The sequence below is a fragment of the Pristiophorus japonicus genome, chromosome 1 (genome assembly GCF_044704955.1).
Source record: "Pristiophorus japonicus isolate sPriJap1 chromosome 1, sPriJap1.hap1, whole genome shotgun sequence".
NCBI classification, from domain to species: Eukaryota; Metazoa; Chordata; class Chondrichthyes; family Pristiophoridae; genus Pristiophorus; species Pristiophorus japonicus.
The window spans coordinates 467,665,921-467,693,518 of NC_091977.1; the positions used below are offsets into that span (position 1 = coordinate 467,665,921).

General features: G+C 49.1%; 1 protein-coding gene across 4 annotated transcripts in view; it reads left to right on the forward strand.

Moving 5' to 3' along the window:
- tmem67 (transmembrane protein 67) overlaps nt 1-27,598 on the forward strand; it is a 432,102-nt gene that overhangs the window by 204,088 nt on the left and 200,416 nt on the right. For all 4 annotated transcript variants that reach the window (XM_070893974.1, XM_070893984.1, XM_070894002.1 and 1 more), the window contains one exon: nt 25,581-25,667. In XM_070893974.1, coding sequence (XP_070750075.1) covers nt 25,581-25,667 — 87 coding nt within the window. The remainder of the gene's footprint in view (nt 1-25,580; nt 25,668-27,598) is intronic.

Consider the following 27,598-nt stretch of genomic DNA (forward strand, 5'->3'; position numbering starts at 1 on the left):
AAATCTTTGCCCATACATTTAACCTGTCTATATCCCTTTGCAGATTTCTTGTGTTCTCCTCACAATTTGCTTTCCCACCCATCTTTGCATCATCAGCAAACTTGGCAACATTACAGTCGGTCCCTTCATACAATTCATTAATATAGATTGTAAATAGTTGAGGATCCAGTACCGATCCCTGCGGCACCCCACTAGTCACTGTTTGCCAACCGGAAAATAACCCATTTATCCCGACTCTCTGTTTTCTGTTAGTTAGCCAATCCTCTATCCATGCTAATATATTACCCCCAATCTTGTGCAGTAACCTTTTATGTGTCACCTTATCGAATGCCTTCTGGAAATCCAAATACACCACATCCACTGGGTCCCCCTTATCCACCCTGCTCGTTACATCCTCAAAGAACACCAGCAAATTTGTCAAACATGATTTCCCTTTCATAAAACCATGCTGACTCTGCTTAATTGAATTATGCTTTTCCAAATATCCTGCTACTGCTTCCTTAATAATGGATTCCAGCATTTTCCCAACAACAGATGTTAGGCTAACTGGTCTGTAGTTTCCTGCTTACTGTCTGCCTCCTTTTTTAAATAGAGTGGTTATATTCGCAGTTTTCCAATCCGCTGGGACCTCCCCAGAATCTAGGGAATTTTGGTAGATTACAACCAATGCATCCACTATCTCTGCAGCCACTTCTTTTAAGACCCTAGGATGTTAAGCTATCAGGTCCAGGGGACTTGTCCGCCTTTTGTCCCATTATTTTACCGAGTCCTACTTCATTAGTGATAGTGATTGTATTAAGTTCCACCCTCCCTATAGCCCCTTGATTATCCACTATTGGGATGTTTTTAGTGTCTACTACCGTGAAGACCGATACAAAATATTTGTTCAATGTCTCTGCCATAGAAAGTAGGTGCAGGAGTAGGCCATTCAGCCCTTTGCGCCTGTACCACCATTCAATATGATCATGGCTGATCATGCAACTTCAGTACCCCATTCCTGCTTTTTCTCCATATCCCTTGATCCCCTTAGCCGTAAGGGCCACATCTAACTCCCTTTTGAATATATCTAACGAACTGGCCTCAACAACTTTCTGTGGTAGAGAATTCCACAGGTTCACAATTCTCTGAGTGAAGAAGTTTCTCCTCATCTCGGTCCTAAATGGCTTACCCCTTATCCTTAGACTGTGACCCCTGGTTCTGGACTTCCCCAACATCGGGAACATTCTTCCTGCATCTAACCTGTCCAATCCCGTCAGAATTTTATATGTTTCTATGAGATCCCCTCGCATTCTTCTAAATTCCAGTGAATATAAGCCTAGTCTATCCAGTCTTTCTACATATGTCAGTCCTACCATCCCGGGAATCAGTCTGGTGAACCTTCGCTGCACTCCCAAGAATGTCCTTCCTCAGATTAGGAGACCAAAACTGTACACAATACTCAAGGTGTGGTCTCACCAAGGCCCTGTACAACTGCAGTAAGACCTCCCTGCTCCTATACTCAAAACCCCTCGCTATGAAAGCTAGCATGCCATTTGCTTTCTTTACTGCCTGCTGTACCTGCATGCCTACCTTCAATGACTGATGTACCATGACATCCAGGTCTCGTTGCACCACCCCTTTTCCTAATCTGTCACCATACAGATAATACTCTGCCTTCCTGTTCTCCATTATTAATTCCCCAGTCTCATCCTCTAGGGGACTAACATTTACTTTAGCCACTCTTTTCCTTTTTATGTGCCTGTAGAAACTCTTACTACCTGTTTTTATATTTCGTGATAGTTTACTTTTATAATTTATTTTCCCTCTCTTTATCATTTTTTTAGTCGTTCTTTGCTGGCTTTTAAAAGTTTCCCAATCCTCTGGCCTCCCACTAGTCTTGGCCTCATTTTATGTTTTCAATTTGATACCTTCCCTTATTTCCTTCGTTAGCCATGTATAGTTATCCTTTCTCTTAGTCTTTCCTTCTCACTGGGATATATTTTGGTTGCGAGTTATGAAGTATCTCCTTAAATGTCTGCCACTGCTCAGCAACCATCCCATACTTTAATCTAGTTTCCCAGTCCACTTTAGCCAACTCTGCCCTCATAACTTTGTAGTCTCCTTTATTTAAGCTTTGGACACTGGTTTGAGAACCAACTTTCTTACCCTCCAACTGAATTTGAAATTCAGCCATGTTATGGGGCCAGAACCTCCACTTTTTTTGCATGCTTAACGCCCACTTATCGCCCATTTTACCACTGAAATGACGTATAATGCCCATATATCGCCCATTTTGGCAGAAAAGGGTAACTGATCGGCATTTTTAGGAAACCTATCGGCTAGTGTTACTTTCCCCATGTATTTAACGCCGGGAAAAAATATTACCACCTGCCCACTTTTTTGGGGCAGAATCATCAGAATGGGCGAGATCAACGCCCATAATATCGCCCAGCGTTAATTTCCACACTGATTTAACGCCAAGATTCAATAATACCGCCCGCCCACGTTTTTTTGTCGTAAAGTACATATTTACCGAAACTAGCGGCCATGAGATCACCCAGCGTCACTTTCGCACACATATCGGCCACAATATCGCTCACCCAAAAAAACGCCAGAAAAAGTGGAACTAACTGGAACTAATCACAGAGTTATGGACACCATGTTCTAGATCACATGTCGCATCCTTTAAAAGGCTGCTGTGCTTCAACCTCGGCGGAGTTCGGATGTACTCTGCAGGTCGTTGGAGTTGATGTGAACATCTCTACAAACATCTTGACCATACTGTGACCGATTGGAATTGAATAGGTGTCTTCGTCGGGACATACTTTGTTTGTGACCAATCGGTGGAAAACAGAGAGCTACTGCAATGGGGCCTGTCCTTTCTCACTCTCTTTTGGTGACCAATTACATGCAGCAGACTCAAGATCGTCAAAGGTACGCTCCACTGTATTATGTGCCCAATGTAAGATGTGCCTGACTGATGAGGAGGACCAGACGTTACACCTCCAGCAAGTACAAGGAGCAGCATTCTTACCTCGACTTGCCTGACACCACCTGCCTTCGGAGACTGCACTTCCACAAAGAGGTTATCACTGAAGTATGCTAGCTGATAAAGGCAGATCTGCAGCCTGCAGCACCATCAGTACTGCACTGCCCATCAAGGTCAAGGTCACCACGGCACTGACGTTTAACGCCTCGGGTTCTTTTCAGGCCACAGCTGGTGACGTTTGTGGACTTTCTCAGCATATCACACATCATTGCATTAGACAGGTCACTGAAGCCCTGTATGCATGGAGGAGGGACTTGATCATCTTCCCTATGACCAGGGAGGCTCAGAGTGAGCAAGCTCTAGGATTCTCCAGAATTGCAAACTTCCCCAAGGTGCAGGGAGCAATAGACTGTACGCACATCGCGATGTGGGCACTTTTTCTGGATGCAGAGGTTTTCAGGAACCGCAAGGGATTCCACTCCCTGAATGTCCAACTGGTTGTCGACCACCAGCAAATTATACTAGCAGTGAATACTCAATTTCCGGGAAGCATCCTGCGTGAGAGCACTATATTGGACTTGTTTAACAATCAGCCACAAGGTCAATGCTGGATGCTTGGTGACAAAAGATATGGCCTCGCCATCTGGCTAATGACCCCCCCTACGTGACACTCACACTGAAGCCGAGAGGCGATACAACGAGAGCCACATAGCCACTCGCAATATCGTGGAGAAAACCATTGGAGTGCCGAAGCAGCGCTTTAGATGCTTGGACCACTCAGGAGGCGAGCTTCAATACCACCCTGAACAGGTAGCTCAATTTGTGGTGGTGTGCTGCATGCTGCACAGCTTGGCTATCAGGAGGGGACAAGAATTGTCTGATGAGTCTGACAGTCCACCTTTTTATGTTCAGAATAAATCCACAGGACTATATCACAAGTTCAAACTGTTGTGACCTTGGTCTCTTTATTCAGACTCCAGAGTGAGGAAGCAGCATTGTAAATCCCCTTTTATACCTGCTTGCTCCAGGGTGCACAGGTGACCCTTAGGTCTCCCACCGATGTGCCCTCTAGTGGCAAGTCTTACACTTTGGTAAGATTTACATATATACATAACATCACTCCCCCCCCCCCCCAACATCTTATGTGCATGTTATTTGCAAGTTGAGGCGATCTGGCGCTCCGCGCCCCCGGGTCGATCGCTTGGGTTGAAGTCCTGACATGGTGGGTTCATCCTCATGGTTGACGGCGAAGTTGATCATGTTAGTGAGTCGCTGGGGGCCAGGTCCTTTCACAGTGGTTCCTGGTTATCTAGTTCGCACTTTGGTCTTGTCCAAATGCTTTACTCGTTAGCCTGGTACATGGTTTCACAATCAAACGCTCCGTTTTCATCACATACACTCCATTCCCCCTTTGGCTAATGCGGTGCTAGTGGCCCAACTGGGGCCCTGAACATGGTCTACATCACTTATTCTGATGTCGCGTGGAGAGGCCGTGCAATTATGGTGCATTCTCTGCTGATGGCATACGGAAGGCTCGGTTCTGAGTGATTCGGTCTGGTGACTGCATAGCACCCAGGATGGCCAGATCTGTAGGGAGTCTACCGTGACACGCGTGGTGCTTGGTTTAGTGATTTGGGCTGCCTGCTCCGGGCTATTGAGGCTTGGCAAGCCCAGGATGGCCGCAAAGGCCTTGAGACTTTCGGCAGTGGACTTAGTGGTCCCCGTGGACCTTTGGCTGTGGTATGGGGGCCCCGGACCACCAATTGTGTGTAGCCGTCCTGCTTTGCATTGCAAAGTTGGGATGGGCCTTTCGTCTCTGCGACGGATAGGTTGCCACATCCCGTCTAGCAGTTCACCTTAGGCAGGCGGTAACGTGGGATCCTGGCTGGACCAGGTCCTGAGCTGGAGGGCCGTTACGGTTGACCCCTCGCTTTCTAGCACTTCCACGACCATGAGTGGGTCTGCAGACTGCGTCGTTTCCACCCTGGTGGTGGGCAATGGTAGCCAACTGAGGGCATTAATACTGTTCTCAGTGCCTGGCCCGTGATGGATCATGTTACAGTGCACAGATAGTGTTAGACATTCTCGAAACAATGCATTGATAGTGGTGCCTCTGCTCTCCCAAGCTTGTGGGATGAGCAGTTTGCCTGACTTGTACGCACATTGTGACACTCTTTGGTACGTCTCTTTAGTCCTGCGAACACAGGCTGCTGTTTTGTTTAACTTATTGGATACATGTTCAATCGTTTGGGGCTACTATTGCTTGCTGCACTACATTCCCGACCCCGTGTGGTAACATTTCACTTGCTACGAATACTTTGTTAGATACATGTACAACTGGTTGGGGTTCCCCCCATACTTTGGCTTGCTGTACAACATACCCGACCCCGTGTGATAACACATCACTTGTTACAAGTGCTTTGTCAGATACATATACGACCGGTTGGTGTTCACCCACTACTTTGGCTTGTTGTAAGGTACCCCCAACCCCATATAATGGTACATCGATGGCGTAATAGACCGCTGATAAGGGTCACACAGTGCACACAATTTATTGGTGCGTAGTAGGTTCCTGGCCTTCGCAGCGGCCGCCCCTTTACCTTTGCCCCAAACCCAGTTGTCTTCCTTGCTAGGCGACGCATTTCTCAATTCCGTTGCGGTGACCTCCCGTGGTCTGGAAGTTCTCTCCTCCCGTGGTCTGGACGCTCTCTCATCTCGTGGTCTGGACGCACTCTCATCCCGTGGTCTGGACGCCCTCTCGTCCATGTCCATGATGCTGACTGCCGTGATCTTCCTCCCCAGGTATTTTGCTTCTGGGGAAGACGTATTCGGATCGTTTCGGCCGATGTCCCACTCCGCATGGTCGACCTGGAGCCTCTTCCACTATCGCGAAGAGGTCGTCGGCTTCGGGTGGTGGGTACCACCCCTGTACCTCTGCTCGGTTGAACTTTACCTCCTCGTGGTTGTGATGAGTGGCCTGTGCCTCGGGGATCCGCAAATGGATCTGCACTTCGATGCCTGGTTCAGCTGAAGGTGGGGGTTTGCTCCACCGTTGAGAAAAGGAGATCTCGTTCGTTGGAGAAGGTACGCAGAGGTCTTCCCAGTTCCAATGAATCTTCCCCATCCACCTCCTACCAAGCAGCGTTGGCCCATCATCTGAAATAATCCACTGTGGTAAATCGTGCACTGCTCCCTCATGGAATACTCTTATGTCCGCACTACCAATAACTGGTATCAGTTCCTTGGTGTAGGTGCGCAGCTTTGCCTGAATTGGGATCAGCTTGGGTTGTTGTGCTTTGTTGCCCCATAGCCTCTCGAATGCCTTCTGGCTCATAACTGATTGACTTGCCCCCGTGTCTAGTTCCATGGAGACTGGAGTGTCGTTAAGTTCAACTTTTAACATTATCGGAGGGCTTTTGGTGGTGAAGGTGTGTATCCCATATACTTCCTCTTCATCCTCAGTTTCAGTTGCCTCTCCTGCTCGTTCATCATGATCCTCGCTGGATTGGTCATCTTCTCCTGACTCTGCCAGGTGGTGAGTCAGAGATCCTTTGCACATTCGCTGGAGGTGCCCCATTGTTCCACAGCTCTTGCACACATAGTCTTGAATCGACATTGATGAGCTCTATGGCTACCCCTGCAGCGCCAACATGGTGCAAATGGATACGCATTCACGCCCCATGGCAGACTCTATGAGTCACTTTAGGCCTAGGTCTGGCCTCTGCAATCGTGTGGGCCCTGCCCTGTGCCGTTCTGCCTGCTGAAAACATTATTTTGTGCACGGTGCTTGCCGGCGAGCTTCGATTCTGTGAAGATATCTGTTTCATGTTATCACTCGTGGATAGGAAGGCTTGGGCAATCAAGATGGCCTTGCTCAGATCTAGGGATTCGGCAGACAGCAGTTTGCGAAGGATGACCTCGTGGCCAATGCCAAGCACGAAAAAGTCCCGCAACATTTCCCCGAAGGATCCTGCAAAGTCGCACTGCCCCACAAGGTGTCTTAGGTCGGCGACAAAACTCGCCACGTTCTGGCCCTCAGAGCGACGGTGCGTGTAAAAGTGGTACCTGGCCATCAGGGTGTCTCCTTTGGCTTGAGGTGTTCCTTAGCCAGCGTACACAGCTCTGCGTAAGATTTGTCCATTAGTTTGACCGGTGCCAGCAAATTTTTAAGGAGGCCACATACCGATGACGCACATACGGTGAGGAGAATCGCCCTGCGCTTGATCTCTATTTCAGCCGTGTACAATTCATTGGCCACAAAGTACTCATCTTACATTTTGGTAAGGTTTACATACATACATAACACACCTCACCAGAGAGAGGAAGAGGAGGACGAGGAGGCGGATGCTGACATCAGCCCAGATAATCAGGCTGATGCTGAAACCATGCTCCCGCCCCCCTGTATGAAAGGCCCGTGGTGGCATGATAGCTGCATTACGTCAGGAACTCATCAATGATCGCTTTGACTGAAAAAACTTTGGTGGTATTTACAAGGCTGACACATTGCTGTGTGTGTAGGTCATACATCAATGGTGGGCATCACCTTGGTGACAGTTAAAGTTTAAGTTGATTGAAATTAAGTATAATTGTACGCTTTGATGCTAAGGAATCACCAGCGTGTAACGGTGCAACTATCTGAGCCAATGCACTACAAGGTTTTGTTAAATAAAAAACATTTAAACCAAACATTAGTCTGAAATCATCTGTATTTCTGTACAAACCAACCCACCAACCCTTCACCACCACCCCCCGCCTCCCGTCCCTCTTCACCTCCCCACCTCTACCCCTTCCCTTTCCCCTCCTGACTCCAAGCCGCCTGGCCAAGGAGCTTCTCAGACGAAGCTTCATTTGCGGGGGGGCGGTGGGAGGGGGGGGAGGGTGCGGGGTGACAGCCGAAATGCTGCTTGGACGGATATGGGAAAGGAGATGGGAACGTGCTCCGAGCCAGAAGCAAGATGTTGCTCCTGGCTCTCATGTGTGGTTGGCAATGGGGGTGCGGCATCTTGGGGTGCAGTGCTGTGCTCCAGGACCACTGGCAACCCTCTGCCACCAGTGGTCCTGGCTACCAGGTCCAGGGCCTCCTCCATCCCTTCCATGTTATATTTTATTTGTTGGACAAAAACTCGGTGCCAACTATGTTCTTGGTGCTTAGTAGGCTTTTTAGAAAACATAGAAACATAGAAAATAGGTGCAGCAGCAGGCCATTCAGCCCTTCTAGCCTGCACCGCTATTCAATGAGTTCATGGCTGAACATGAAACTTCAGTACCCTCTTCACCACTCTCTGGGTGAAGAAGTTTCTCCTCATCTCGGTCCTAAATGGCTTACCCCTTATCCTTAGACTGTGACCCCTGGTTCTGGACTTCCCCAACATTGGGAACATTCTTCCTGCATCCAACCTGTCCAAACCCGTCAGAATTTTAAACGTTTCTATGAGGTCCCCTCTCATGAATGCTGCTGATGAATCTCCCCCGTGCCTCCCACAACAGCCAGACAAACACACACCACAACCACACACGCTTTCAGTGCCTCTGAGCTTCCTCTCTCTCTGTCTCCTCTTCTGCGCATGTAATGATGACCCTTGACCTCCTGAATCGCGGGAATTGAGCGTTGCCATGCTGTTGCTAAGGACGATGACACTTTACGGCAGAAGGTCAAAAAAATTTAATGCTAACGCCCATTTCAAATCGCGGAAATGGCCATTTTATAAAATGTAGACTACGTGCTTTGAGAATGGCCGAGCAGCCAGTGATCTGAAAACCCTTTATTGCTGCCCACGCAGGAAATAACGGCCATTTTTGAACGCTTCCTCAAGGCTACCCTGGTCAATTTGCTTTGTCCAATCAATATGAAGGTTAAAATTGCCAATTATTACCATTCCTTTATTACAAGCCTCAATTATTTCTTGATTTATTCGTTATAATCAACCAAAATTCTCTGGACTCTGGTTGGGTACCAGCGGATTGGAAAGCAGCTGATGTAACGCCTCTGTTTAAAAAAGGGAGCAGACAAAAGGCAGGTAACTATCGGCCGGTTAGTTTAACATCTGTAGTGGGGAAAATGCTTGAAGCTATCAAGGAACAAATAGCGGGACATTTAGATAGGAGTAGTGCAATCAAGCAGACGCAGCATGGATTCATGAAGGGGAAATCATGGTTTACTAATTTACTGCAATTCTTTGAGGATATAACGAGCATGGTGGATAGAGGTGTACCGATGGATGTGGTGTATTTAGATTTCCAAAAGGCATTCGATAAGGTGCCACACAAAAGGTTACTGCAGAAGATAAAGGTACGTGAAGTCGGAGGAAATGTATTAGCATGGATCGAGAATTGGCTGGCTAACAGAAAGCAGAGAGTCGGGTTAAATGGGTCCTTTTCAGGTTGGAAATCGGTGGTTAGTGGTGTGCCACAGGGATCGGTGCTGGGACCACAACTGCTTACAATATACATTGATGACCTAACAAAGGGGACAGAGTGTAGAGTAACAAAATTTGCAGATGACACAAAGATTAGTGGGAAAGCGGGTTGTGTAGAGGACACAGAGAGGCTGAAAAGAGATTTAGATAGGTTAAGTGAATGGGCTAAGTTTGGCAGATGGAATACAATGTCGGAAAATGTGACGTCATCCACCTTGGGAAAAAAAACAGTAAAAGGGAATATTATTTGAATGGGGAGAAATTACAACATGCCGTGGTGCAGAGGGACCTGGGGGTCCTTGTGCATGAATCCCAAAAAGTTAGTTTGCAGGTGCAGCAGGTAATCAGGAAGGTGAATGGAATGTTGGCCTTCATTGCGAGAGGGATGGGGTACAAAAGCAGGGAGGTCCTGCTGCAACTCTACAGGGTATTGGTGAGGCCGCACCTGGAGTATTGCGTGCAGTTTTGGTCACCTTACTTAAGGAAGGATATACTAGCTTTGGAGGGGGTACAGAGACAATTCACTAGGCTGATTCTGGAGATGAGGGGGTTACCTTATGATGATAGTTTGAGTAGACTGTGTCTTTACTCGTTGGAGTTCAGAAGGATGAGGGGTTATCTTATAGAAACATTTAAAATAATGAAAGGGATAGACAAGATAAAGGCAGAGAGGTTGTTTCCACTGGTCGGGGAGACTAGAACTAGGGGGCACAGCCTCAAAATACGGGGGAGCCAATTTAAAACCGAGTTGAGAAGGAATTTCTTCTCCCAGAGGGTTGTGAATCTGTGGAATTCTCTGCCCAAGGAAGCAGTTAAGGCTAGCTCATTGAATGTATTCAAATCACAGATAGATAGATTTTTAACCAATAAGGGAATTAAGGGTTATGGGGAGCGGGCGGGTAAGTGGAGCTGAGTCCACGGCCAGATCAGCCATGATCTTGTTGAATGGCAGAGCAGGCTTGAGGGGCTAGATGGCCTACTCCTGTTCCTAATTCTTATGTTCTTATGTATACTCTGTCCAACAGTGCAGCTACTGTTAGGGAGCCTATAGATTACGCCCACCAGCGACTTTTTCCCATTATTATTCCTTATGTCCACCCAAACTGATTTAACATGTTGATCCTCTGCCAATATCGTTTCTCACTAACGCACTGATCTCATCCTTTATTAACATTGCTACCCCACCTCCTTTTCCTTTCTGTCTGTCCTTCCTAATTATCAAATACCCCTGAATATTTAGTTCCCAATCCTGGTCACCTTGCAACCACGTCTCTGTAATGGCTATCAGATCATACCCATTTGCATGTATTTGTGCCGTCAACTCATCTATTTTGTTACGAATGCGATGTGCATTCAGATAACGAGCTTTTAAGTTTGTTTTTTTACCATTTTTTCCAGTTTTGACCCTACTTTCTGATTCACCTTTATGTTTATACATTCTGTCCCTTCCTGGCATGCTCTGGTTTTCATTTCCCCCAGTGCTACCCTGCTCTATTGCCTTCTTGTTTTTTGACTTTTTAAATTTTCACTCACCTGAATCATCCCCCCCACTAATTAGTCTAAAGCCCTCTCGACAGCCCTAGTTATTTGATTTGCCAGGACCCTAGCCCAGCATGGTCTAAGTGGAGCCCGTCCAAACGGAACAGCTCCCCCTTACCCCAATAATGGTGCTAGTGTCCCATGAACCAAAATCCATTTCTCCCACACCAATCTTTGAGCCACGTGTTTAACTCTTTGATCTTATTTACCCTATGCAAATTTGCTCCTGGTTCGGGTGATAATCCAGAGATTATTACTGTTGTGTATCTGTAAAGCATGCACTCCCATGTTCCGCCACGAGGGAGCGCATCCCCTGAAGTCCGAAGCATCCCTTGGGAGCACTGTATATAAGCCGGCCCCTAAGTCCTGTTCCTCACTCTGGAGTGTCTTAATAAAGACTAAGGTCACTGTTACTTTAACCTCCCTGTGTGCAGTCTCATCTGTGTTAGGTACACAATAACTGGCGACGAGTATACGAATCCAACGCAAAGATGCTGTAAACTGTGGGCATCCTGGAGAAGTTCTCGGAGGGTGAGGACTGGGAAGCCTATGTCGAACGGCTACATCAGTACTTTGTAGCCAACAAGCTGTGGAACAATGGGGCACCTCCAACAAGCTTGCAAACGAGCTGCAAGCTCTGCAACACCTGCTAACCACCACGTGGCAGAGAAAGATTGGCCTATGTTGGATCAAAGCAATTTCGAGCCTCAGAGAGAGGAGGCAAATGCTGAAGTACACGGGGTGCACACATTTTCGACAAAGTGTCCACCTATAATGTTAAACGTAAAATTGAATTGCATACTCGTAGCCATGGAACTGGACACTGGCGCTAGCCAATCCATCATGAGTAAAAAGATGTTTGAGAGACTGTGGTGCAACAAGGCATTCAGAACAGCTCTGAGCCCCATCCACACGAAACTGAGAGCATACACCAAAGAGCTTATCACTGTCCTGGGCAGCGTCATGGTCAAAGTCACCTACGAGGGCACGGTGCACGAACTGCCACTCTGGATTGTCCTGGGTGATGGCCCCACACTGCTTGGAAGGAACTGGCTGGGCAAAATCCGCTGGAACTGGGATGACATCCGAGCGCTATCACATGTCGATGAGGCCTCATGTACCCAGGTTCTTAACAAATTTCCTTCCCTTTTTGAGCCAGGCATTGGAAACTTTTCCGGGGCGAAGGTGTTGTGTATTGCTCTGGTACATTAAATGTATGATATAAGTACAATGGTGCACTACAGAGGGTGCTGTGGTGGGAGACCTGAAAGTACCTGCATGAGGCAGTATAAAAGGCTGCCCACCACACCTGGAGGCCACTCTGGAGCTGTTCAATAAAGGACAAAGGTCACAGCAGTTAGATCAACACCAGACCGTGTAGAGTCAGTGATTTATGTGCTACATACACCACATTGGCAACAAGGAAGCGGACGAACTCCACACAACCATGACTACTCTGGGCTCGCTAAAGTATTTTACCGTTGGCAATGATTGGGAGGCCTTTACGGAAAGGCTCGAGTACTACTTCACAGCAAATGACCTGACGGGGAGCACGGACGCACTGAGAGATAAGCGTAAGGCGATATTGCTTTCCAGTTGTGGCGATGAGGTTTACTGTCTCGTCAGGGATTTGCTGGCACCCGCAAGAGCCAGGGACAAGTCATATGAGGAGCTGGTCGCACTCATTCGTGACCAGTTGAAACCGAAGGAGAGCATCTTCACGGTTAGATACAAATTTTACCATCACTGAAGACCCGAGGACCAGAACGTCACCAAATATGCTGCGGACCTCAGGAGACTCGCAGCGCCGTGTGATTTTGGCGCACACCTTGACGAGGCATTGCGGGACGTTTTCGTCATGGGGATTGGCCATGAGGGCCTTCTTCACAAGCTGCTAGCCACGGAACCCACAGTTACCCAGACAAAGGTTATCACCATCAGCCGGGCATATATGACCTCGAATTGCAGCACCAAGCAAATGATCCACACAGTTTCGAACCCGGCAGGCACTGTCCACAGGATAGCGCCCACCAGGGACAGAACTGCAGAACGTGGCTCTGCCCGGGGCAGAGAGCACGGACCTCGGGGTCCTAGAACTCAGAGTCCGCTGAGGGGGAGCAATCAAGCAGCACCATGCTGGCTCTGCGGAGGAAGCCATGGGGCTCACCGGTGCAGGTTTGCGGAGTATACGTGCAATACCTGCCACCTGAAAGGCTACCTTCAGCGTATGAGTAAAAGAAATCAGACTCACCATGTGGCTGAGGAGATGCGGGATGATCTACTGTTCAGCGAGGAGCAGGCAGAAGAAGATGAGGTGCTGGGACTGTATACGTGCACCGACGATTCGCCCTCAGTGATTATGGAAGTAAAAATTGACGGAGTCCCAGTGAGTATTGCAGTGGATACGGGATCGGGTCCGTCGTTGATGAGTCTGAGAACTTTTGAGAAACTATGGGACAACCCGGCTGCACGACCCAAGCTGGTCCCGGTCACGGCAAAGCTGCGTACCTACACCAAGGAACTGATACCTGTTCTCGGCAGAGCGGATGTGCAGGTATCTCACGGGGGCGAGACGCACAGTTTACCTTTATGGATCATTGCAGGCAATGGGCCAATGCTCCTCGGCAGAAGATGGATGGGAAAGGTCTGTGGGAGCTGGGAAGACTTCACTCCTCCACAGACTGCTGCTCCCCGGGTTCCCAAAGAGCAGCGCCAACCGAGCTGGAGCTGCAGCCTAAATCCACACACAGGCGACAGCAGCCCAGAACTCCTGACTCGAAGCAATCCTGCAGCCTCAGCCTCCACAGACGAACAGACCCTGGAAGAACAGGTTTGCAGGACAGTCTCCACAGATGAGCAGACCCTGGAAGAACAAAGTTGCAGGTGCTGGCCTATTGCTGGGGTGCGGGCTTGCGGGTGCTGCGGGCGAGAAACTGGAGGCCCATCGGTGGCCGGCGGATCGGGGGGGCCCACGCAGCGGAACAGTCGGGCGGCGGCAGCGGCTGCGATGGTGGCCACAGCGGCCGCAGGAGAGGTGGCCACGGCGGCAGCAGGAGGGACGGGCAAGTGCGGAGACAACGGCGGGAGCGGAGGCTGCGGTGGCGGTGGGCATGACTCGGGGGAACGCGAGCCAGAGCGGCGGATGCAGCAGCAGGCACAGAGCGACTCACAGGGACTGTGACTGATTGAGTCCAGACCGACTTCTGCAAGCTGAGCCGTTTTTTTTTCTCTTTTTCCCTTTCCCTGCTGCCTTGTCCCCTCTTCTTTCTTCGCCAGCGAGCTCAAGATGGCGGTGAGCCTCGTGGCAATGGAGCCCTGCAGACAAAGGCCAGCAGCGCAGCTAAGATGGCGGCGCCTCATGGGAAGCCACAAGATGGTGTCTTAAAAGGGAAATGCTCCCGGAAGTCTTAAAAGGGCCTTACACCATTGGCGGTCCCCAAGTAAAGACTTTTGTAAGGCAAGAGCGAGTCTAAATGTGCTATGTGAATGTAGGATGATAGATTTATGATAAGAATTAATATTTTAATGCTGGATGGTTACCGTGTTTAAAATAATGGATATGAATTGCGAATTATGATAAGAGTTAATATTTCAATGCTGAGTGGTTACTGTGCTTGAAATAATGGATATGAATTATGGGAAGAGTTGATACCACGAGGTTCAAGAAAAAGGGACATGGATCCGTGACTAACATTACCAATGGGCTAATGCGATGTTCAATTTAGGGGATTCAAGCAACGGCTTTTTGAACTGGGGAGGGAGTGAGATGTTGTGTATTGCTCTGGTACATTAAATGTATGATATAAGTACAATGGTGCATCACAGAGGGCGCTGTGGTGGGAGACCTGAAAGTACCTGCACGAGGCAGTATAAAAGGCTGCCCACCACACATGGAGGCCACTCTGGAGCTGTTCAATAAAGGACTAAGGTCACTGCAGTTACATCAACACCAGACTGTGTGGAGTCAGTGATTTGTGTGCTACATGCACCGCAGAAGGTGCGGATCCACTTGGTCCCAGAGGCACGATCTATTCACCACAAGGCGCGAGCGGTACATCACATGATGAGGGAGAGAGTGGAAATCGAGCTGGACAGGCTGCAACACAAGGGCATCATCTCCCCAGTGGAATTCAGTGAGTGGGCCAGCCCGATTGCTCCAGTACTCAAAAGTGATGGCACAGTCAGAATGTGCGGCGATTATAAAGTAACTATGAATCGTTTCTCGCTACAGGACCAATACCCGCTAACTAAGGCAGATGACCTATTTGCGACGCTGGCAGGAGGCAAGACGTTCACCAAGCTCAACCTGACTTCAGCCTACATGACGCAGGAGCTGGAGGAGTCTTCAAAGGGCCTCACCTGCATCAACACGCACATGGGACAGGTTATCTACAACAGATGCCCGTTTGGAATTCGGTCGGCTGCAGCGATCTTCCAGAGAAACATGGAGAGCCTACTCAAGTTGGTACCACGCACGGTGGTTTTTCAGGACAGCATATTGGTCATGGGTCGGGACACCTACAAAACCTGGAGGAGGTCCTCCAGCGACTGGATCACGTAGGGCTGCGGCTGAAGAGGTCGAAATGCATCTTCATCGCAACAGAAGTGGAGTTTTTGGGGAGAAAGATCGCGGCGGACAGCATTCAGCCCACAGAGGTCAAGACAGAGGCTATCAGGAACGCGTCTACTCCACAGAACATCACGGAGCTGCGGTCGTTCCTGGGACTCCTCAACTATTTTGGTAACATCCTATCAGGGTTAACCACTCTCTTAGAGCCTCTACATGTGTAATTGCGTAAAGGTGAGAACTGAGTATGGGGAAAAAAACAAGTAATTGCTTTTGAGAAAGCCAGAAACATTATATGCTCCAACAAGCTGCTTGTATTGTATAACCTGTGTAAAAGACTTGTGCTAGCATGTGACGCGTCGTCGTACGGAGTCGGGTGTGTATTACAACAAGCGAGGAAGTTGTAACCTGTCGCCTATGCCTCCAGAAGTTTGTCTAAGGCCGAGAGGGCCTACAGCATGATTAAGAAAGAGGCATTAGCATGTGTGTTCGGGGTAAAGAAAATGCATCAGTACCTGTTTGGCCTCAAATTTGAGCTGGAAACCGATCACAAGCCCCTCACATCCCTGTTCGCTGAAAACAAGGGGATAAATACTAATGCCTCAGCCCGCATACAAAGGTGGGCACTTGCGCTATCAGCATATAACTATACCATCCGCCACAGGCCAGGCACCGAGAACTGTGCGGATGCTCTCATTCGGCTACCATTGCCCACCACGGGTGTGGAAATGGCACACTTGTTGATGGTGGCGCAGCCCGCAGACCTTTTGAAGGTCATGGAAGCGTTTGAAAATGATAAATCACCTGTCACGGCCCGCTAGATTAGGACTTGGACCAGCCAAGATCCTCTGCTGTCCCTAGTAAAAAAACTGTGTAATACATGGAAGCTGGGCCAGCATCCCCGTTGAAATGCAAGAGCTAATCAATCCGTTCCAGCGGCGAAAGAACGAGCTGTCCATTCAGGTGGACTGCCTGTTGTGGGGTAACCGCGTAGTGCTACCCAAAAAGGGCAGGGAGACGTTCATCTCGAATCTCCACAGCACACACTCGGGTATAGTAATGATGAAAGCGATAGCCAGATCCCACAAGTGGTGGCCCGATATTGACTCTGACTTAGAGTCCTGTGTATGGCAATGCAACACGCCCAGAGAGGCACCACTAAGTTTGTGGTTCTGGCCCTCCAGACCATGGTCGAGGATCCATGTCGACTATGCAGGCCCATTTCTCGGTAAAATGTTCCTGGTGGTGGTGGATGCTTTTTCAAAATGGATTGAATGTGAAATAATGTCGGGAAGCACTGCCACCGCCACCATTGAAAGCCTGAGGGCCATGTTTGTCACACACGGCCTGCCTGACATACTGGTCAGTGACAATGGGCCATGTTTCACCAGTGCCGAATTTAAAGAATTCATGAACCACAATAGGATAAAACATGTCACGTCAGCCTCGTTTACCAGCCTCCAATGGGCAGGCAGAGCGGGCAGTACAAACAATCAAACAGAGCCTTAAATGAGTCACACAAGGCTCACTCCAAACCCACCTGTCCCGAGTACTTCTCAGCCACCGCACGAGACCCCACTCGCTCACAGAGGTGCCCCCGGCTGAGCTACTCATGAAAAGGACACTTAAAACCAGACCCTCGCTGGTTCACCCCAACCTGCATGATCAGGTAGAGAGCAGGCGGCAGCAACAAAATGTAAACGTTGGCCGCGTCACTGTGTCATGGGAAATTGATCTGAATGACCCTGTGTATGTGCTAAACTATGGACATGGTCCCAAGTGGATCGCGGGCATGGTGATAGCTAAAGAAGGGAGTAGGGTGTTTGTAGTCAAACTAGACAATGGACAAACTTGCAGAAAGCACCTGGACCAAACGAGGCTGCGGTTCACAGACTGCCCTGAACAACCCACAGCAGACACCACCTCTTTCGAGCCCACAACAAACACCCAAAGGATCAACGGCACCACCCCGGACCAGGAAATCGAGCCTATCACGCCCAATAACCCAGCAAGGCCAGGCTCACCCAACAGCCCTGCAGGACCAACAACATGCCAGCCCAGCGAGGGCACAGCCAACACACCAGAATAGACATTTTTACCGAGGCGGTCCACCGGGGAAAGAAAGGCTCCCGACCGCCGCACCTTGTAAATAGTTTTCACTTTGACTTTGGAGGGGGAGTGATGTTGTGTATCTGTAAAGCATGCACTCCCATGTTCCGCCACCAGGGAGTGCATCCCCTGAAGTCCCAAGGGCTCCCAGCAAGCCGTGGGAGCACTGTATATAAGCCGGTCTCTAAGGCCTGTTCCTCACTCTGGAGTGTCTTTATAAAGACTGAGGTCACTGTTACTTTAACCTCCCTGTGTGCAGTCTCATCTGTGTTAGGAGCACAGTGATAAGCTCTTTGGTGTACGTTCTGAGTTTTGTGTGCATGGGGCTCAGGGCTGGTCTGTGTGACTTGTTGCGCCACAGTCTCTCAAACATCTTTTTACTCATGATGGATTGGCTAGTGCCAGTGTCCAGTTCCATGGCGATGGGTAAGCCATTCAATTTTACATTTAGCATTATAGGTGGACATTTCGTCGAACATGTGTGCACCCCAAGTACTTCAGCATCTGCCTCCTCTCTCTGAGGCTCGAAATTGCTTTGATCCACCATGGACCAATCTTCCTCTGCCACGTGGTGGTTAGCAGGTTTTGCAGAGCTTGCAGCTCATCTGCAGACTCGTTGGAGATGCCCCATTGTTCCACAGCTCTTGCAAACATACGCTTTGAAGCGGCATGATTAGGCTGGATGGAAGCCTCCACAACGCCAACAAGGTGTGAATTGCCTTTCATTGATCCTTTGTTGCAGACTCGGAGTCATCTGGTCACCTGAGGCCTGCTGGCAGTTGCAGACTCGTGGTTTCTGCCCTATACATTTCTGATCGCAAACACAGTTCCAGTTAATTTATGAACATTGCTAGCACTTGTGTGCTGAGAGATTTGTTTGGTGTTATCACTGGTGGACATAAACGCCTGTGCTATCACAATGGCCTTACTGAGGGTCAGTGTCTCTACAGTGAAAAGTTTTCGTAGGATGGTCTCGTGGCCAATGCCCAGTACAAAAAAGTCTCTGAGCATTTGCTCCAGGTAGCTATCAAACTCACATTCTCCTGCAAGTCGTCTTAGCTCAGCGACGTAGCTCGCCACTTCCTGACCTTCAGATCACTGGCACGTGTCGAACTGATACCTCGCCATCAGCATGCTCTCCCTCGGGTTAAGATGCTCACGAACCAGTGTACACAGCTCCTCATATGACTTATCTGTGGGTTTCACTGGAGCCAGAAGATTCTTCATGAGGCTGTAGGTCAGTGCCCCGCAGACCGTGAGGAGGACCGCTCTCCTTTTTGCAGCGCTTCCTTCTCCGTCCAGCTCGTTGGCTACAAAGTACTGATCGTTCGACAAAGTACCGTTCAACATAGGCTTCCCAGTCCTCACCTTCTGAGAGCTGCTCTAGAATGCCCACAGTTTGCTGCATCTTTGCATTGGATTCGTATTCTCGTCGCCAGTTATTGTGTTCCTAACACAGATGAGATTGCACACAGGGAGGTTAAAGTAACAGTGACCTCAGTCTTTATTAAGACACTCCAGAGTGAGGAACAGGTCTTAGGGGCTATATACAGTGTTCCCAAGGGATGCTGGGATCCCTTGGGACTTCAGGGGATGCACTCCCTGGTGGCAGAACATGGGAGTGCATGCTTTACAGATACACAACAGTCAAAGCCACAAAGAATGTCTTTTGTGACTTTGAGAGCTGTTTCGGTATTGTGACAGGCACGGAATCTGTATTGGAGAGATTCAAACATGGAATTCCGGTAAAGAAGGGCATGGATTTGGGATGTGACAACACGTTCAAGGAGTTTGGAGAGGAAAGGAAAGCAGAAAGGAAGATGGTTGTGCTGGTTGGCGGTCAATCATCCCAGCCCAAGGACATCGCTACAGAATTTCCTCAGGGCAGTGTCCTAGGTCCAACCATCTTCAACTTCTTCATCAATGACCTTCCCTGTATCATAAGGTCAGAAGTGGGGATGTTCACTGATGGTTGCACAGTGTTCAGTTCCATTCACAACTCCTCAGAAAATGAAGCAGTCCATGCCCACAGGCAGCAAAAACCCGAACAACATTCAGGCTTGGGCTAGTCAGTGGCAAGTAACATTCACACCACAAAAGTGCCAGGCAATGACCATCTCCAACAAGCAAGAGTCTAGCCATCTCTCCTTGATATTCAACGGCATTACCATCGCTGAATCCCCCACCATCAGCATCTTGGGGGGTTACCATCGACCATAAACTTTACTGGACCAGCCACATAAATATTGTGGCAACAAGAACGGGTCAGGGGCAGGGTATTCTACAGCAAGTGCTTCACCTCTTGACTTCCTAAAGTCTTTCCACCATCTACAAGGCACATGTCAGGAGTGTGATGGAATAGTTTCCACTTGCCTGGCTGAGTGCTGCTCCAACAACATTCAAGAAGCTCGACACCATTCAGGACAAAGCAGTCCATTTGATTGGCACCTCATCCACCATCTTCAACATTCACTCCCTCCATCACTGGAACACCGTGGCTGCAGTGTGTCTGCATAAGATGCACTGCAACAATTCATCACGGCCTCTTCGGCAGCAACTCCCAAACCACTGACCTTGAAGGACAAGGGCAGCAGACACATGGGAGCACCATGACCTGCAAGTTCCCCTCAAAGCTACGCACTTTCCTGATTTGGAAGTATATCGCCATTCCTTCATCGTCGCTGAGTCAAAATCCTGGAACGCCCTCCCTATCAGCACTGTGTGAGTACCTTCACCACAAGGTCTGCAGCGGTTCAAGAAGGCGGCTCACCACCACCTTCTCAAGGGCTATTAGGGATGGGCAATAAATGTTGGCCTTGCCAGTGACGCCCACATCCCGGAACAAATTTTTAAAAACGAAGGTTCACGAAACTAATCCCTGGGATGAGAGGGTTGTCCTCTGAGGAGAGATTGAGTAGATTAGACCTATGCTCTTTGGAATTTAGAAGAATGAGAGGTGATCTCATTGAAACGTATAAGCCCTGAACTTGGTGGACTCACTGCTGCCGTCGGCTGCCGCCGAGTTTTCTGGGCGGTCTCCCTTCCGAGCCAGTTTGGTGGAGGCCTCGCGCCGGTGGGCAGGGAAGACCGCTGGGAACTGCCCGCTGATGTCCGCTGGTCCCATGTAAGATTCCTTCCGCCTGCCGACCTACCAGTTTGGACTGGGCGGGAGTCTGCTGCAGCAGGGGGAAGGACCACCACATGGAGGCAGATCTAACCTCATCAGTAAGTAAGAAGACCTGCAAAAAAAGACTAGTAAACTTCTTTTACTTATTTTTTTTTCAGTGATTTTGGTGGATGGGTCCCCTGAGGTTTTCCAGTGTTTTTTTTTATTTTTGGGAAATTTTAAATTATACATGTTCCCCCTCCCTGGGTCCGACTCAATCCTCGGCGGTACTTTGCCGAGGATTGTATTTGGCACCGAGATTGGGAGGTCCTGCCCGCTGCCACCTTGATTCATGGCATAAGTCGTTTTTTTGCCGCCAGGCGGTCTTTCCAGGACTTTTCCATGAAACTCCCGCCCAAAGTACTGTCAGGTATCTCAGCGGTCCTTTGGGCGGCACTTGGACTGCACTTAGCTTCCATCAATTTCGGGGCCATTAGATACTGAGAGGGATTTACAGGATAGATTGTATCCCATGGCTGGAATGTCTAGAACTAAGGGGCATAGTCTCAGGATAAGGGGTCAGCCTTTTAAGGCTGAGATGAGGAGGAACTTTTACACTCATAGGCTTGTGAATTTTTGGAATTCTCTGCCCCAAAAGGCTGTGGATGCTCAGTTGTTGAATATAAGGAATTTCTTCTCCCAGAGGGTTGTGAATCTGTGGAATTCTCTGCCCAAGGAAGCAGTTGAGGCGAGCTCATTGAATGTATTCAAATCACAGATAGATAGATTTTTAACCAATAAGGGAATTAAGGGTTACGGGGAGCGGGCGGGTAAGTGGAGCCGAGTCCACGACCAGATCCCGAACTTCATTTTGGTGAAAGATGCCTGTGCATGAATCCTTTTAACGTGGGTTGGCCATTGCAAACCAGCTACCACACGGGCTTAGCAGAAGAAGGTCTTGGTCCAGTGGCAAGGGGGTCCAAGATGACTGGAGACCAGGCTCTACTGTATGGGCCTAATTGCCTATGGTGGAATGTGAGCCGTAAGCTCGGCGGTGAGCAGCGCCTTCAGGAGAGGTGGTGGGAGATCTGGGGTGTGAGGAGGGGTGGGGATGAGGGATGCTGGCACCCTGCTCCATTTTAGCTTCTCGAGGGTGTAGTGTCCTCAGATAACCTACGAGTCTCTCACTGTTGTGCCCTCTGGTGGCACACCTTGTGATAGTACCAACAGTAGCCATGTAGGATGCATGACATCACTCCCCCCTGAGCCCTCAGTGCAAATCGCCTCTGCATTGACTGTACTCTGGGCTTAGCTCTATGTGGTCTCTGTCTGATTGACCCTTGGCGGGTCATTTCAACCTTGGGTGAGTAGTTGGTGCGGTAGCATACTGGTGATTGCTGTTTGTGTGTGTGTGTCCCTGACCACTCCATTCTCCCCCCCTCCCACATTGATTATGGCGGCGGCTCCTAACATTCATGTACATTCAAGTTCAGGTAAGTGGGTTTTGCATTTTTTGTTTTTGTTTTTGTGTGGTTCCGTGGTGTGACAAGTACGTTAGATGCCTTATCGATGCAGTGACCAGTGCGTGAGGACAAGCTAGTTCCTGAGCTGCTGGGTTGTGTCCCTGCAGTCTGGTGGCGGCTCAGTGACCAGTACTGGCAGTGGGAACCCGGTTGGCTCGCGTAGCCTGCTCTCGGGGCTGTTGCCGTGGTCCCTAGCGTCGGGCCTGTTCACAGATGTCTGTGACCTCCCTGTCCTTTCTTTGCGTCCTGGGACACAGCTGCTTCCTGAGGAGCTTTCGTCTAGCAGTGCACAGGGAACTGCTGACTCGCTGGCCTGAGCGTCGTTTAGTTTGGGATCCTGGCTGGTGCTCGTTTCCTTTTGGGGAACAGTGGCAGGTGACCCTACATCTAGGGGTATGGCCTTGGTGCAGTCTGCTCCTTCAGGCTCATTGGTGCTATCAGTTACCTGAGAGATGGAGCTGACCCGGGGCATGGTATCGATACCGGTGCCGTTGCCCTGCTGAGGTCGCTTGCTCTGCAGCTCGTGTGTGTTGGCTGCTTGTGGCCACACTTCATGGTGCGTGACTCTGGTCCCCAGGACGCAGGCTACAGAATTGGGTAGCTTGTTGGACCTGTGTGCAGCCAATGGGTGTCTGCCCACTGCATTGGCTGCGTGCAGTAGAAATCCTGCATCGCACAATTTTTCCTCACTTATGATGGACACTCTGTGGGTCCAATCATGATCACGTGACTTTTCCTCACTGGTTACATGTGCACAGTTCGGATCATCAATTACACATTTTACATAATTGCGCGACTTTTCCTCGCTGGTTGAATGTACACAATATAGATTATCCGTTATGCATTTTACATGATCAGTTCCACATTTTGTCTCTGACTTACAGTTCTTATTACATTGCTTAAGTATTTGGAACTGTCCCTTTAATTGCCATGGGCTGCAGGCCTCATTTAAGAGAGCCTTACTTGCTTTACCCCAATCCGCTTCTCTATTTGGTGCCACGTGTTGCTCCATCAGCGCTGCACCTTGTGGTCTGGCCGCGGCCATCTTTGTCTTCAGCGCGTCACCTCGTGGTTTGGGCGCCATCTTTCCTCCATCCACGATGTCGACTGTGGTGATCCTCTTCTCCCCGGGTTCTGCCTCCGCTGTTGGGAAGTCGCTTCTGGATCCGATTTTCTTCTTCCGGAGTCCTGCCACTGGAGCCTGGAAGGTGCGTTCGGGTCATCTCAGCTGGATCATCTCCACGTAGTCGTGCTGAGCGGTCTGTGTCTCGGGTGCTGTGCTGGTCTGCTCTCCGGTGCCGGGTCCACTCTCAGGTGAGGGCCTGCTTTGCCTCTGAGCGCGGGGGACGTTGATCGCTGGAGGGATGAAATCCTCCCGTTTCCAATGAATCTTCTCCATCCACCTTCTGCCGAGCAGCATTGGTCCATCATCTGCAACAATCCACAGAGGTAACTTGTGCATTGTGCCATCATGGAATAGCTTTACATTCGCACTACCAACGACTGGGATAATTTCATTGGTGTAGGTGCGCAACTTTGCCTGAACTGGGGCCAACTCGGGTCATTCAGCCGGATTGTCTCATAGCCTCTCAAAGGCTCCTTGATTCATCACTGAGTGGCTCACCCCATGTCCACTTCCATGAAGACCCTCTATCTCAACTTCCATCTTCAGCGGGGAACACTCGGTGGTGCAGGTAAACATGCTATGACCTCCCCATGGGACTGGGCTGCCTCTCTGCCTATCAATTCATAATCCACGCTGGATTCATGGCCATCTGCAGACTCTTCATCGACACAGTGAGTCATATTTCTCTTACACATTCACTGGAGGTGGCCCTTTGTGCTGCAGCCTTTGCACACATAGTCTTTAAAGCGGCATTGGTGAGCCCCGTGATTCCCTCCGCAATGCCAGCATGGAACTACTCGGTTAGCCCCCCTCAGCGGACTCTGAGTTAAGGGACTCGGGGGCCTGTTTTCTCTTCCCTGAGAGGGTTCGCACTCTACAATCCAGCCTCTAAACAGCGCCACTCTTACCTGTCGGGTTTGAGTCCTAAGGGTTAGACATCTGCCTAGAACCGCAGGTCGAGGTCATGAAGACTGACTCACAGAGGTGGCCTTCTGCAATGTGACTGTGGTATCCGCCGACAGTAGCTTGTGAAGAAAGCCCTCAGGGCCAATTCCAATGACAAAAATGTCCTGCAGCGTTTTGTTGAAGTGGGTTCCGAACTCGCACGGTGCCGCCAGCCTCCTGAGGTCTGCAACGTACTTCGCGACTTCCTGGCCTTCGGGCCGTCGGTGGGTGTAGAACTGGTGTCTGGCTGTGAGGATGCTCTCCTTGGGCTTGAGTTGCTCCTGGATCAGGGTTACAAGCTCCTTATACAACTTGTTCGTTGTCTTCGCTGGTGCCAGCAAATCCCTGACGAGGCCATAGACGTTGGGCCCACAACTGGTTAGCAAGATAGCGCGGCGCTTGTCAGCCAGTGCAGCCGGGTTGTCTACTGCCAGGTCGTTTGCTGTGAAGAAATGTTCTAGCCTCTCCACAAAGGCGTCCTAATCATCACCATCGGCGAACTGCTGCAACGTACGAAGGGTAGCCATTTCCGCGTGAAAGTTCGTAATCTCATTGCCAATTGTAGTGTCCTTAGATGCTCTAGTAATGACTCCACGAGGCAGTGTGTTGTACTTGAACTGTAGTGACCTTAGTCCTTTTTAGTTAACTCCAGAGTGAGGATTACACCTGGTGGCCTGCCTTTTATACTAGGCCAGGCACACCTGTACAGGTAACCTACAAGTCTCCCACTGCTGTGCCCTCTGGTGGCACACCTTGTGATAGTACCAACAGCAGCCATGTAGGATACATGACAGAGGGGTTTTGAGAGAAGACAGAGTGGCCGCCGCCATTACAGCAGCTCTTTCAGTTGCTTTCGTCTCGGCAGATTGTGCAGCTGGCCGAGGCCGGCTCCAAGTTGGCTGAAGAGACTCCAGGGCCGGTGTTGAATCGGCTGAAGTGACTCCGGGGCCGGCGTTGAACCGGCCAAAGGGACTCCGGGCCCGTGTTGACTCTACACATATATCACTGTCACACACTGTTAGTCAGTGAACTGACGTGCCTGGAGGGCAATAATCTCAGCCTTGTCCCTATCCACATTGCTATTGGCCTCGTTAAATATTCAACTGCATTAGTCAGACATGTCCTCCCCATCACCAATCAAGCTGGTTCACTTCGATCAGCTGATACTTGTCCAAGTGCTAATCTTTATTGCATGATACCTTTAAACTTAAATACAAGCAAGTGTTGTCAACTGTGATTGTGATTTCTTGTTTCTTATCATTTATGTTTTACTGCTTACAGCGTATGGAACTACAGCTCATTATTGCCAAATATGATGCACGTGGTTATTTTCTTAATTGGGAAAAAGTAATTGGAGGTACTCTACAGGTAAACTTCCTAAAATATTTATTATATAAAGTACGGTTTGAGTGCTTTTCTCTTTTAATTAAAGTATTTGCCAAAAGAAAAGCCTGTTAGATTTCAAATTCTAAGGGGTAGAAATTCGGTGTCACCCGCTTTGAGGCGGTGATGGCGCCGGGGCGCCACCCTTAGCGCCGGACAATATATACCGTCTCAAAGCGTGGTATTCAGTTGTATCGCCCCCAAGAGGAGAGTTGAGCGCTAAGAGAAGCGTTCCATACTCCTCTTAGGGCGCTAACGGAGCGATAGCGCAGGCCTGCTCAATTTTTTGACGCTAGGATGCCGGCATCCTCGCTCCAGAAGTTAAAAAAAAATCCTTGTGAAAATTTCAATGAATTACACCCACATTTCCCCACTGCTGCCACAAAGAAATAGAAGTTTAAAAACTTACATTTCAGGACTTATCTTTCACTCCGGATGACACCGCCCCGTGATCCTCGCTGTACCAACTGCTTTCCCCTGCCGGTGTCAGTGCCAGGCGCTACGGCAGGCAAAAAAGTGAATTTTCGAAACACGCGACTACTGAAGTTCGTGGCAGAAGCTGACAGTGTGCGCTCGGACGGTAGGTGTTTAGCGGCCCTGTAGCACCCCTCTCTGGCGCTAGTGGTGGTGCTAAACAACCAAATTTCGGCCCCTAAGTATTGATGTATCAAAACATTTCTGAGCTGATTAATAGCTCGATAATCTCTAGTTAAATCCTATCAAATTATTCGAGTCAGTTAATGAGGCCTATGTAACCCAATTAATGTACAAATATATGAACAATGACGGACAGGTAAAGACTATTTGTCCATCGAACCTGTTCCACACAATTGATACATTGTGTATCACAACATACACACTCCACTCCTCCCAAAACCAAGTGAGCTCCTGGGAGAGGCAAAAACCCAGATAAAAAACCCAGGCCAATTTGGGGGGGAAAAATCTGAAATTCCTCTCCCACCCATCTAGGCGATTGAAACTAGTCCAGGAGATCACTCTGGCATTGAATTCCCTGCAGAACCTACCCCGCCCCAGCCAGAAACAAATCCAGCTTTCTCTTGAAGGAATTCAGCGAGTCTGCATCCACCACACGAAATGGCAGCTTGTTCCAGAGGTCTACTATTCTCTGGGAAAAGAACCACCTCCTGACATCTAACCTAGATCTAGACCTATACAACTTAAATTTGTGACCCCTTGTCCTGCCTAACCTATTTAATTGAAATATACTGTCAGCTGGAACATTGTCTATTCCCTTCATTATCTTATAAACCTCAATCAGATCCTCCCTACGTCTACGCTGCTCTAAGGTATAGAGTCCCGATCTTAATAACTAAGATGCTTTAGACTTGGAATTAGTCTAGTGGCCCTCATCTGCACCCTTTCTAGAGCCTCACTATCACCCACCATGTGAAGAGTTCAAGACTGGACACAGTATTCCAAGTGCCGCCTGACTCAGGTCTTATACAAGAACAAAACAGTACGCCTCATCTTATACTCAATTGTCCGATGCAAACACCCCAACATCCTATTTTCTCTAGCTATCGCTGCACGGCATTGCTCGTGTACCTTTAAGGATATATGCACTAGAATGCCCAAATCTCTTTCTATCTCCACCATCTTTAATGCCTTTCCCTGAAGGGTGTATGAATGTTGAGCATTTGCCCTGCCCACATGCATAACATAAGAACATAAGAAATAGGAGCAGGAGTAGGCCATTTGGCCCCTTGAGTCTTCTCCACCATTCAATAAGATCATGGCTGATCTGATCTTAGCCTCAACTCAACTTCCCTGCCCACTCCCTATAACCCTTAACTCCCTTATCATTCAAAGATCTATCTATCTCCACCTTAAATATATTCAATGACCTAGCCTCCACAACTCTCTGGAGTAGAAAATTCCAAAGATTCATGACCCTC